The 13009-nt window shown below is 39.1% G+C and overlaps 3 protein-coding genes across 5 annotated transcripts; 2 read left to right on the top strand and 1 right to left on the bottom strand.

The window, feature by feature from the left end:
- Positions 1-586: 586 nt before the first annotated feature.
- LOC111478552 (protein STICHEL-like 3) lies at positions 587-7207 on the top strand. Of its 3 annotated transcripts, none has more exons than XM_023122867.1 (7): positions 587-860; positions 1034-3627; positions 4278-4497; positions 4783-5328; positions 5530-6091; positions 6599-6662; positions 6768-7207. In XM_023122867.1, exons 2-7 carry the CDS (start codon positions 1555-1557, stop codon positions 6846-6848), a joined length of 3546 nt encoding a protein of 1181 aa, XP_022978635.1. In that variant the 5' UTR covers positions 587-860; positions 1034-1554; the 3' UTR covers positions 6849-7207. The 3 variants fall into 3 exon arrangements, with proteins under 3 accessions (XP_022978635.1, XP_022978633.1, XP_022978632.1); XM_023122865.1 differs by having other exon boundaries at positions 1025-3627; XM_023122864.1 differs by having other exon boundaries at positions 1003-3627.
- LOC111478577 (transcription repressor OFP5-like) lies at positions 6790-10390 on the top strand. Its single transcript, XM_023122925.1, has 2 exons — positions 6790-6856; positions 8833-10390. Exon 2 carries the CDS (start codon positions 8855-8857, stop codon positions 10256-10258), a length of 1404 nt encoding a protein of 467 aa, XP_022978693.1. The 5' UTR covers positions 6790-6856; positions 8833-8854; the 3' UTR covers positions 10259-10390.
- A 1254-nt stretch (positions 10391-11644) lies between these two features.
- Positions 11645-12801, bottom strand: LOC111478605 (carboxy-terminal domain RNA polymerase II polypeptide A small phosphatase 1-like). The gene has a single exon (XM_023122972.1). The coding sequence runs from the start codon at positions 12597-12599 to the stop codon at positions 11763-11765; it is 837 nt and encodes a 278-aa protein (XP_022978740.1). The 5' UTR covers positions 12600-12801; the 3' UTR covers positions 11645-11762.
- Between the last annotated feature and the right edge of the window lie 208 nt (positions 12802-13009).

The raw sequence follows: 13009 nt of genomic DNA, 5'->3' as shown, positions 1-13009 counted from the left end.
ATACTCTTATTTAACTCGTAGCTTCGAGTACAAAACACATTTAAGCTTGCTACAAACGTACATTCAACGCTTATAGTGTTGGATAAACTTCTCATACAAGTTACAAAAAAAGAAAAAAATTTATAAAGTTGGACATTTACGTCACAGGTAATTAAAATTTCAGAATAAGAGAGCTGTCTGTGTTAGGAGCAAGAGAAGTGGGGAAGCGGCCAAAAATTTAAAATATGGACCAACGGTATAAAATCTTGGGTCAGCGTGCGTAAATAAGGTAAACGTTGGGGACAATAATTTACTGAAATTGAACCATATAATTTATTAAAATCAGCGGTGGGTTTTGGATATTTAGCCTTTCACTTTCCCGTAGTTGGTACGAAAGGGACGGCGGTGGCGGTACAAAGGGGCTAATTTTCCAAATTAAAATTAACCTTTTTTCTTTTATTGTTATTGCTCAACAAAAAAGTAAATAATTACTATAATTGAAAACAATTTAAATTTATATATTGTAATTATTATTATTATTTTTTTTTTGATGTAAAGGGCTATTTTGGGGTCTGGAACGGACACATGGATTCGTTGCTGACGTGTCAACGGGTGCGAGAGGTGACCTGGGAATCTGCCTTTAACAGATCTCACCCCATACTTCAACCAACCCCTCTTCTTCTTCACTTCCCACTCTCTTACACTCTTTTGCTTCTCTCTCTTGTTTCTCTCTCTAGCGGAGTTTTCTGTGTTTGCGACTGGGATATCGCTTTTGGGTGGAAGGGGACCTCGTGAGCTTCATGGGAAGCTTGCTGAGAGATCTGGGCTTTTAATTTTTCAAGTGGCAGACGGGATTCTGCTTTTCCTCTCTTCTGATTCAGGTGATTCCTCTTCTCTTTCCTTTTGCTTTTTGCGTCTTCCCCAACAGTTTGGCTTTAACCTACCCTTTGTGTTTTCCTTTTCAATATCCTCTCTATCTTCTTTCGCTTTCCTCCTCATTTTGTCTCTTCCGTTTTGACAGAGACTGACCGCAATTTCTTCTTAGGGGTTCCAGGGGGACTGCTAGTCAGGTTTTGATTCTCGCAGTTTTTCGAAAGATGGGTTCCTTTTTCTCTTCCCCTGTTCCGGGATTTGCTTGCTGAAGCTGGATTGAGCTTGTCGCAATATGCATTGGAGTTTGCTCGTTGCTGCTAATTAAGATTCGGTTTGAGTAGCATTTGGTATTGCTGCTAATTCAGCTTGAATCTTTAGTTACAAGCTTCATGGTTTGCTCGACCCTGGTTTCTGGTGCTTCGGCGATGGATTTTCTTTTTGTCTCATTTTATACTTGGCGGAAAGTTGAGGAGGTTAGGATATAATTGTTTGAAATGGGTTCTCGTTAAATAGAGTCAGGATATAACTTTCCTTCTTTAGATGGAAGGACTTTTTTTTGCCTAAATTGCGGGATATTTGGAATTCATTCGTCATAATTGCGGAGATTTGACCTCGCGTTGCCTGATTGATAATGCGATATATTTCGATTCGTTTCCTTAATTGTCAAAAAATTTCCCGACCAAATGCATTTATGTTCTCATCATGACTAGAGCTGTGCGCGATAGGATTCTCAAGGAGGCAAATGGTGACATTAGCGATCATCTACGTAACCACATTCACTTGACAAACTGCATTCACTTGAAGAATCATATGCACAAGCACAGTCCTATCTTGGCTGACAGGTCCCTTATGAGGGATCTCATTGTCCTTCAGAGGTCGCGATCTCTCAGGGACCCCTCTGCAAGTCCTCCCTCATGGCAGTCTCCCTCCATTACTGATCTTCCATCAAGGATGGGCGAAAATAATGCTGTGATTCGTGAAGGAAGAAGGTCGGTAGGAACTGAGAGTCGAAGGGTAGGTAGGACAATTTCTGGAAGTTCTCCACCCATGGGGAGTTTTGCAACATCAAAAGTCGCTCCAGCTGAGGTGAATGTGGGCACGGATGGGGTGAGAGCCGTTAGTGAGCACAGTGTTAAGAGTGAAATCCGAGATGGTAGAAGAATTCGGAGAGAAGAGTCGAGTAGGAGGAGTGATAGAAACAGTGTTTTGGATGGAAATGAAGAATCTTTACCTGTTCATGATGGGCATCTTCTGCATGAGGCTATTTCGAGGAAATCAGAATCTAAAGATAGAAAGAGTGAACAGAAGGATAAGCAGGTCAGGGGCATTCCATTTAAGACACTGTCGGAGCAACTGAATTCTGCTCCAATCGATAGTGATGATATTGCATCTTCAAGTGCTAATGTATATGGGAGACAATGTCAGCAGGATAAAATCATTGACGAACCTGAACCCAGCTTTCGTGGAAACTGCAGTGGATTGAATAGGGTTAAAAGGCGAAAATTTCGAGGTACAAGGAGAAGTCGTATGAATTTAACTTCCAGAGACACTGGGGTTCAAAATGAATTGTCTGTAGCTTCTAATACATTAGCTTATGGTTCCGCTCATTCAAAGCATAGAATGGAAGAGGAAAATGAAAATTATGCCAACAAAAATGTCATTGGTGGACCTAGAAATGGGTGTGGTATGCCTTGGACTTGGTCAAGAATTCATCATAGGGGCAAAACGTTTTTAGACATGGCTGGAAGGAGTTTTTCTTGTGGCATTTCAGACTCGATGTTAAGAAAGTGCAGTCCAACTGCACGTGGGAGAGGTATTTCTGGCACACCCATAGCATCTGATCACTCAAGCTCATCTGCAAAATTTGATGCCGAAGCACTACCTTTACTGGTTGAGGCATCCGGGTCCCACGAAAGCATTGAAAATGCAGGCTGGCAACGAGATTACTCTGGGGAATTGGGAATATTTGCTGATAATTATATTAAACATGAAGTTGATTCTGACCTTGCTTCAGAAGCAAGATGCAGTAACCGAAGAAGAACAAGAGGCCATCATCGTTCTAGACATCAGAGTCTAACACAAAAATACATGCCACGAACGTTTAAAGATTTGGTGGGACAAAATTTAGTAGCCCAAGCTCTTTCAAATGCTGTCTCGAGGAAGAAGGTTGGGTTACTATATGTGTTTTATGGTCCTCATGGTACAGGAAAAACATCCTGTGCTCGCATATTTGCAAGAGCACTGAACTGCCAGTCTTTGGAACATTCCAAACCGTGTGGATTATGCAATTCTTGCGTTGGATATGACATGGGAAAGAGCAGGAATATAAGGGAAGTTGTTCCTGTGAGTAATCTCGACTTTGAGAGTATTACAGAACTACTTGACCATATGATAGCTTCTCAGCTCCCATCACAGTATACAGTGTTCATTTTTGAGGATTGTGACAGCTTTTCCTCTAATTGCTGGAGTGCCATTACAAAGGTCATTGACCGAGCTCCCAGACGTCTAGTTTTTGTCCTTGTCTGTTCAAGTCTAGATGTTTTACCTCATATAATTATATCCAGGTGCCAGAAATTCTTTTTTCCAAAGCTGAAGGATGCTGATATAATCCATACTTTGCAGTGGATTACAACCCAAGAAAATTTAGAAATTGATGAAGATGCACTAAAACTTATCACATCAAGATCCGATGGATCATTGAGGGATGCTGAAATGACTCTTGAGCAGCTCAGTTTACTTGGCCAGAGAATTTCTGTTCCTCTAATCCAGGAACTGGTAAGTTATATATTTTAATTACAAAGAGTGCAAGAGTTGGAGGTGAAAGTTTCCATTCACTGTTTTCAGAGGCTACTATTTCATGTCTTGACACTAGTGGTTGAAATATTTCCTGCCCACTTTGAAGTTTTGACATGAAATTGTTTTCAAGAGAAAAATTGATCTGGGGCTGCAACTCAATAGTTGTCTTATGTTACATTTCCTGCCTCGTGTGTTGTTGTGGAAGAGTGAAAACCTAAATGTGTTCCTTCATCAACAAATTTACTTTTATGAACCCTTCAAGCAAGTTTATCAAAAACTTGAAGCTTATTTAAAATGGTTTTCTCAACCGGTGAAGCATGAACATGCTTGAAATAAATCTAGCTACATTCTATTCTGAAATATTTACGCGTGGAAGGCTTCTCATGTTGACAAGTTATCATAACTGATGGTCTGTTTTTTTCTCTGTATTTTGAAGCCTTCCAGCATAATATAAATAGACTAGTTTCTGGTGATGAGAATTGTAGCTTTGGTTTCAATAATATAAGTTATTAAAAATATAAGAATAACAGTACCCTTTGCGGTGCAGTTTGATTCGTATAATTTTTACTGCATATGATGTTCTTATTGTTTCAATTCTCATAATTTCTATGTACCCAATTGGCTTCCAGGTTGGACTTATCTCTGACGAAAAATTGGTTGATCTTCTTGATCTAGCTCTATCTGCAGACACAGTAAATACAGTAAAAAACTTGAGGTTGATAATTGAAAGTGGTGTGGAGCCAATGGCCTTGATGTCACAAATCGCAACTGTAATTACAGATATTCTTGCTGGTAGTTATGATTTCCGAAAAGAAAGACCTCGGAGGAAGTTTTTCCGACGTCACCCATGTAAGTCAAAGAACAGATTATATATATGAAGGACCTTAGTTAATTCGGTTCACCTGTAACTAGATCGTTATCCTGTAAAGTTTATAGCCTTTTTTTGTTTCCTTCGATGCATTGTTATTCTTAGTTCATTTCAGATTTCTGCTAAAATGTTGCTTATGTTAAGCTTTATCTGGAACTTCGCATCATCTCTTGTTGTCTTCCGTTGGTTTTAATTGATTAATTAACTAATTTTAAGTCTTAATCTTGTATAAAACTGATGATGCATTTTCTTTTTTGGCATTCTAGTATCCAAAGAAGATATGGAAAAGCTACGTCAAGCTCTGAAAACTTTGTCTGAAGCTGAGAAGCAATTAAGAATGTCTAATGATAAATTAACCTGGCTTACAGCTGCACTACTTCAACTTGCTCCAGATCAGCAGTATATGTTGTCCAGCTCTGCTGAGACAAGCTTTAATCACAGTCCCTTGGCCCTGAATAATGTGAATGGTAGGGGTGTGTTAAGGAGCACTGTTCAGCATGCTGAAATACCTGGTGGTGAGAAAAGATTGTCAACAGATGTTAAGTTTGCTGGCCATTCTGATTCACATGATAATAGAATTGCCAAAGGCATTGGTCTAGACAGAAAAAGACACAATGGGGTTGGTGTGGCTTCTCAGCAGACTAATGCTACCGCTGCCGATTTAATGAAGTCTAATGGAAAGCAGGTTACTGGTAAAACTCGGAAAGACATCGAAGAAGTTTGGTTGGAGGTGCTAGGAAAAATTCGGATAAATAGCATTAAAGAGTTTTTGCTACAAGAAGGGAAGCTTGCATCAGTGAGTTTTGGTGCAGGTACATTTTGTTGTTACATCGTGTTTGCATAGTTTCATGCCTCTTAATTCACTTCACTTTTTTTTTTTTTTTTTAAAAATCATTTTTTACAAAACTCGATTTGACCGTCAATATTTAAAGCACATTAGAATTATATATGTTAATCTAACATCTGAAGCAAAGAGTTTTAACTTTTGATAATATACAATATCTTTTTGGCAGCACCAACTGTGCGCTTGATATTCAATTCACATCATGCAAAATCAAAAGCAGAGAAGTTGAGAGAGCAGATCTTACAAGCATTTGAGTCTGCTCTTGGGTCCTCGGTGATAATTGAAATTAGATGTGAATCAAAAAGGGATACCACAGTGGGGAACCATTCATCCGTTACTTTACCTGCCTCCAAGAATGGTCCATTGCAGATTAGGGATATAAGTGGTTATAAGCCTGAAGCTCAGCTACCGCACTACAGATCCAGTGAAGTTGGAAGAGGCGAAATTGTTGAAATAGATGCTTCACCAAGGGATGCCCATAATCAACGAGAATCTAATCAAAGGAATGTAGAAGGTTCACAGGGAGAAGTATCAGTCTCACATAAGAACTTGACTATGGCATCAATTTCAGAAAGAAGAGAAGGTGGAGCTCAAAGTCGGAGTCAAAGTATTGTGAGAAGCAAAGTATCTCTGGCACATGTTATTCAGCAGGCAGAAGGATGTTCACAGCGAAGTAGATGGTCCAGTCGCAAGGCTGTGTCTATAGCTGAAAAACTTGAGCAGGAAAACTTGTACGTATTGCTATCTCAAATTTTCAAATTTTCTTGTAGTGTGATATTAGGTTTCTGGCATTTAAATTTAGTTAAAAGAATGTGCATTTGAAGCAGTACGCTTAGCAACATGAGGTAGATTATAGGCTGTTAGGGCAAAAATCTCACGTCAGGAAAAATATGAAATATATACACAAGGGACTTTTAAATAGATCCAGCAGGGAGATGTTGGCCACTAGAATTCACAAGGTCGGACAATCTAATCTTATGTACACCAGAGAACCATTAATTGCTAAGCACCTGAGTGGCTTATTTAGTTATATTGAAGCTAATCATGATGGTTTTTCACTACTTAAGATTGCAAATTATGAAAATTGGTTTCTACGTGTAATGGTTTTCTCTTAGTGAAACAGAATCTATTTCCATCTTTTTGTTTCTATACTTTTTGGAAGCTGAGTTTATTAATTGACCATGATGGTAAGGTTTGCTTCCATAAATTTCTTACTATCTTTTCTACATTTTGTGCAGGAGACTTGAACCTCAATCAAGAAGCTTGTTATGCTGGAAAACATCTAGAGTAACTCGACGGAAGGTAGGGCGAGAAAGAGATTTAAAATAACTCTTGCAATTTGATTGTTTCAGTTTTGATATCACATTCTCTTTCAGCTAAAAACGACTTATTGATGATTTTGTGCAGCTATCACGGTTGAAAGTTAGAACTCGAAGGCCGCAGTCATTGCTGAAACTTGTCTCCTGTGGTAAATGTCTCCCTGCGTAGTTAGCAAGGTAATAATTCCAGCCGGAAAGGAAGAAGAGGGAAGAATGGTCTAGGAGATTGATTAACTTGGTTTTCTCTTTTAGTTGTATTTATTTTTTCTCATCTCTTTTGCTCCATGTTGATTACTAGGCAGGCTCATTTTTATCTGTGAATTCAATTTTTATGAAATCAATTAATGGTAAAAATAGGAGAGGATTATAGAATGCAGGCCTCATGTGCTAAACCTTTGCCCACTCAAATTCAATTTCCGCCTTGTTAGATCAGTTTCTTTTAGGATTTACAGTATACTTATAACTTCACTTTCATAACGATTGGTATCTTGAAAGCGTTCAACTGAATGACACCACAATGCATTGGAATTGTATCTGGTATCTGTATTCGAATGTTTAAGGAGTTCCATTCTAAAATCTTCATTCATTTGAATGATTATTAGGGAATGCATGCATTTTCACTTCAAACCCAGAATCTTCTGCATTTAGTATGCTTTCGGGAGGATTGATAGGTTCCGAACTAACCACAATACTTTTCGACTTTGTCCTGAATTCTTTCTTTATACATCTTGATGTTGTAAAACAATCTGAGTCAGAGATCTAGTTGTTGATGTCAATGTCATATTTTTCTTTCTAAATCTGGGTCTTGCTGCACTATCCAGGTTCGAAAGCCAATTATTGACGTAGATTTCATATTCTCAGCTAGCTTTTCTTCCCCTTGTGCTCTTCTCCTATCGATGTAGTGCAGTCTTCATTTTCGTTTCATCGCCCTCTGGATGAGCGGCAGCTTTCCTCGTCATGTCAGTCTGAGGAACTGAAAAGGTGCCCCAGTTTACCTTTGAACATAATGAGCGTTAAACCCCTCCAGGAATCCATGAATATATGGTGGTGCAGAAGAACGTGGGGAAATTAGTGTCTCTTCTTCCAGAGCATTTTCACAGAACCTCTACAGTGAGCGGTAAGAAAATCAGAATCAAATGAGATACGAACAACCACGTAACGAGGATTAACGACTCCTTTTTCTCGTCCCTCTCGGTCTCATTGCTTATCTCCTTTGCCTATTCATTGTCGGTCTCCCAATTCCCTTGCCTCTTCTCGACTAACCTTCACCAACTACTCATAAAAGTTCTGTATAACATTCTCTGCTGTACATCAGAAATAAACCATCAACTTTAATGTTTGATGAGAGAAACCTCATAGTCCAATGGAGCAATCTACTCTGCCAAAACCACTCTTCATTTTAGGCCCTATAAAGGGTTCGTAATCTCCATGGGAAAAATGTACAGCTCTTCGGCTCAACCCAGTCAGCTTGGTGGACCACTTGAATTCGGCTTTTGACTAAAGGCAAAAGACGGAAAATCTAGAAGTGAAGGAAAAAGAAAAGCAATAAAGCAGAAAGACAGGAAACCCAATAAGATTCCATCACTAAAGCTTGACAGGGAATTCTCAAAAACAGTTCAATCCAAAACTAGAACAAAGGGCCTCGACATGTTCATATATGACGTTAAGTGTAGAAAATATAACCCATTTCTTCCCATCTCTGTCTGCCCAACAGGTGTTTGTGATAATGACACACAGCCAACAGCCAACTCCCAATTCTTTGTGAATTAGAGCCTATATGCTCTAAGCGAGATGAAAATCAAAGAAATGGGCTTCTTTTCTTTTTCTTTTTCTTTTTCTTTTTGGTTTTTTTAGCGTCATGTTTGTTCTTTTGCTTCTATTTTCCTTTTAGTTCCTTATTAGAGATTTAGAACCATCCACAAAGTGATAAAAAGTGGGCAAGTGGTCACAGGATTAATGGCGGGTGTTTCTTTTGAAAAAAAGAACAGCAAAAAGACCAATATGAAACCCACGTTCCTACTTAGCAGCTTAACTGTCTCAATAACTGCTACTGCTATACCATCTTCTCTGAATCACTTTCTTCTTTGATGTTCCATACCCCAAAAACTTTCTAACGTAACAATTTTTTTCTTTTTGTTTCAATTCAAGTGAAACCCATCTTCCTTTGCTGAAATTATGAAATGGGGTAGGAGAAAACCGCAAAATCCTTCTTCCTCTTCTTCGACTTCTTCTTCTTCTTCCTCTTCTAGGCCTTCTTTCATGTCTAATATATTTCCTGCTTCTTGGCTCTCAAAGCTCAAGCAAAAGAAAAGCAGCCAAGAAGCCACACCCAGAAAAGTGAAGGGAACAGAGAAGGGGAATTCTCCTTGCATTCAATCACCTGGTTATGGAAATGGGACTTCCTCCCCTGGTCAAGCAAATGGGAATCCCAATCGATTATGTAGCGGATATAATGGTGAATTTTGGAAGCTATCCTTTGGAGAAGATGATATTGATGTCAAGAGTGGGGTGATTTCGAGGTCGGTTTGGTACAAATCAGAGGATGAGCATGAGCTTCCACGTACAAGTCATAGAAGCTGCAGATCAAAATGTACAGAATTTGAGGGGAAGGAAGAGATTCAGAATTTGGAGGACATGGTTTCAAGGATGACGAGGAGAAGGAGGAGGAGGAAAGAAGCTCCAACCCAAGTGAATATCTTGAGAAGAGAAAGTGATATTGAATCAAGAACTCCAAGGATCAAATACAGAGAAAATGGGAACTTCAAGAGTATGGGTCAAAGGGTGATGGATAAGAAGGGATTTAAACGAGAAAGGGAGATAGATAAAGCAAGGGAGAGAACAAGAAGATCAGTAGGAAAGAAAATGTTGGTACAGGAAGAAGAGTCTGGAGTTCGGAAGAACAGGAGAGATAAAACCAAATTGAGAAGTTCAAGGAAGCATAGGTATGTCCCTTCCACCATGTCAAAAAGCTCCAATTTAGGAACTATAGAAGAAAACTGTGTATTTTCTTCTATGAAGGCAGAGGAAAGTGATGAACATGAGACTGTGGGCACTGAAATTGATTCAGATTGGGAAAGGATGAGAGAGTTGAAGATGGAGGAATTGAAGTTGAGATATGAAAGACAAAGGCAATCACTCTACATAAGGAAGGACTCAAATGAGAAGAATCCAAAAGGCAGAAGAAAACTCAGAGTTTACTCTCCTAGAACAGCCACTAAACTTGAGATCTGCAAGATCAAAGCATTGGAGGATATGAAGAAAGCGAAGTTAAAGATGAAGAAGAAGGTAAGAGAGAGCATAGTAGAGGAAGAGACGGAGTTGGAGAGCTTTGCGGTCGTGAAATCTTCGCTCGATCCACAGCAAGACTTCAGAGACTCCATGGTTGAAATGATCATGGAGAGAAGGATCAGTAAAGCAGAAGAACTTGAAGAACTGTTGGCTTGTTATCTCACATTGAATTCCGATCAATACCATAATCTCATCATCAAGGTGTTTAGGCAAGTGTGGTTCGATCTGAATCAGGCTGCGTTCGAATCTGAATTACGTAAGCAATTCCCTTGTAATGAACAACTTGTTTAGCTAATAATTACAGACAAAGCGTAGTAATCTTATCTGTTGAAAACATCTCAGTTCATAAACATTGCAAGCCTTGTTAATGTAATGTTGAATTACTGTTTTTCCTTTTACAACTCTCAATACTCATTTTCTTCATTTCCTGCTAGATTTCTCACTGTGCCTGTTAATTAAAACTGTGCCGGTGCCGGTTGATATGAAGAGTGAGTGAGTGAGTGAGTGATCTACAGGGGCAGCACACACTACCGTCTCCCACATTGGTTGGAGAGGAGAACGAAACATTCCTTATAAGAGTATGAAAATCTCTCTTTAGTAGATGCATTTTAAAACCTTGAATCTGACGGAAATACGAAACGGGTCGAAACGGACAATATCTATTAGCGGTGGAATTGAAGGCCAACTTTAGGATTCGGGGTGGCTGAGTTGCCAAAAAGTTAAAAAAATTACTGCTAGAGACAGCAGAGGACAATAAATTGAAGCAAATGGAGGCCTGGTACAAATAATGACCATCAAAGTTGAGTAAAACTTGAACAATGCTCCAATAATTGTTATGAATAAACGACTTTGTTGGGAGAATAAACTCAATAATTAATGCATTGCTGCGGGGGATATGTGGGTGTTCAGTTGCTTACCGCCTCAGCCTCTTCGGGCAATTGAAACAAAAAAGGGGGAACATATTGCGGACAAACTTATACGTAATTACAAGAAGCTGATTAGATGGATTGGATTGGACCCATATTCATTTTATCAGTACAATAATATATATATATATATATATATTTTTTTTTTTTTTTTTTTTTTTTTTTTTTTTTTTTTTTTTTTTTTTGAAAAGACACTAGTTTATGATCCGGCTACTTATCCGTAATTACAAGAAGCTGATTAGATGGATTGGATTGGACCCATATATAAATAAGAGGAAAACAATTCTATATTTTATTTGAAACAGTTCAAGTATACCGTTAGTAAGTATTGTTCGTTTTGACCTGTTATAAATAGTATTAAAGCTAGACATCGGGCGGTCTGCCAAGGAGGATGTTGGGCCCTCCAAAGGTGGCTTGGGCTGTTACAAATGGTATTAGAGCCAAGACATCGGATGGTGCGCCAACAATAACGTTGGACCTCCACTCTTAAAGGTTGACAACACACATCAGTTGGAGAGAAAACGAAACATTTTTTATAAAGGCGTTGAAACTTCTCCTTATCATTTGAAATCACGAGGTTGAGAAGGATACATTACGGGGAAAGTAACATAAATTTGAAAAGGGGGTTAAAGTTTGTACGTGAGAGCAAAAAAAATCCCAAATTTAAACAAAAAATGATTAGATTTAAAGTTTTATTGTCATTCGTGGATAGTTAATGTTCATAATGATCAACAGAGGCAGAACAGCATCATCTTCAAATCTTGGATCTGTATTGGATTGAATTTGAGTTTCATTTGGAGTTGAACAGTGGTTGTTCAACTACATTTATATAATCAAATCAACAAACAATCTTCGTTCAAATTTCTTCTCTACCCAGATAGATACTGCTTCACAGCATCCCTCATGTCATCATAACACTCGCATATCTCAAAAAAGTTTACCAATTTCCGAAGCTCCATGTCCGCCGGATCGTCTATGAACGACGGAATCGGAATCGCGTTTTCCGGCTGAAAAACGTAAGCGTTAGGATTGTCATCCACAATCACTACTCTTCTCAAATCCCGCCCAATTTCAGACAAATCCTTCACAAATTTCCCATCCACCTCCTTGCAAGAGTCGCGATACAATCTGTGAGAAATCACCGATTTCTTGTCCAAATTGTTCAGCACAAGCGAGGCGTACTCCCTCACTCCCGCCGTGAACACCACGATTTCGAATCTATCTGCTAAGGCTTCCAGAAATTGGTCCACGCCTGGACGTTTGAGCACATAGAACTTGAGTATCTCGCCGTCGACCCTTGGCCTGACTACGAAATCGAATCTCTCTGGTGGCGGGTCCAGTTTGGAGTGGATCAGAGTCTCGTCGAGGTCGAGGAGAACGGTCCGCTTGGCCGGCGAAAAGAGTGGAGGGAGGAGGCGGTTGTCGAAGACTAAGGTTCGGACAATGTCGGGTTCAGGGGAGGCTGTTGCAGATGTGGATGTGGATGTGGGTGCGGTTGTCCTCAAGGCCTTATAGCCTTTGTAGCGGTTGGGGGTGCTGATACAGGTCAACTTGGAGAAGATTTTGAGAAGACGGCGGTGGCAGATAGAGAGAGAGCGGCGGATGGTGGCGGCGACAGTGGAGGAGGCGGCATTCTTTACGGGGGACTTGCGGCGTTGACGGCGGAAGGGCTTAGTGAGGGATGTTTTGATGATCTTGGATACCATTTTGCTGAATGTTGGAAGCTGTGAGAGTTGGAGGAAGAGGGAGGAGAATTTGAAGAGTTAGCGTTAGGTTCGGTGTAACGGTCAAGTGGTTAGGTTCGGAACCGTAGCAAGAATTGAACTGAATAAACAAAAGCAACAAAAACCGTTGCTGCCTCATTGCAACTTCTTTTTCTCTTCCTTTTGTTTTTTGTTTTTTGTTTTTTTTTTCTTTTTTTCCTTACAAAATTCAATTTAATGTTTTGAAACCAAATTTAGTTTAAACTTAAAAGTACGCCTATAAAAAAAATGTTTAACAAGTTTTAAATACAAAAACGAAAATTAACTAATTTATTATACATAAAATTGAATGAAATATAGACAATACCATAAACTTTTTTTTTTTTTTTTTTTTTTTTTTTTTTTTTTTTTTT

This window comes from Cucurbita maxima, unplaced genomic scaffold, assembly GCF_002738345.1.
Source record: "Cucurbita maxima cultivar Rimu unplaced genomic scaffold, Cmax_1.0 Cma_Scf00004, whole genome shotgun sequence".
In the NCBI taxonomy this organism is placed as follows: domain Eukaryota; kingdom Viridiplantae; phylum Streptophyta; class Magnoliopsida; order Cucurbitales; family Cucurbitaceae; genus Cucurbita; species Cucurbita maxima.
The sequence above is the reverse complement of the archived record's forward strand: the minus strand, read 5'-3'. Positions and strand labels throughout refer to the sequence as shown.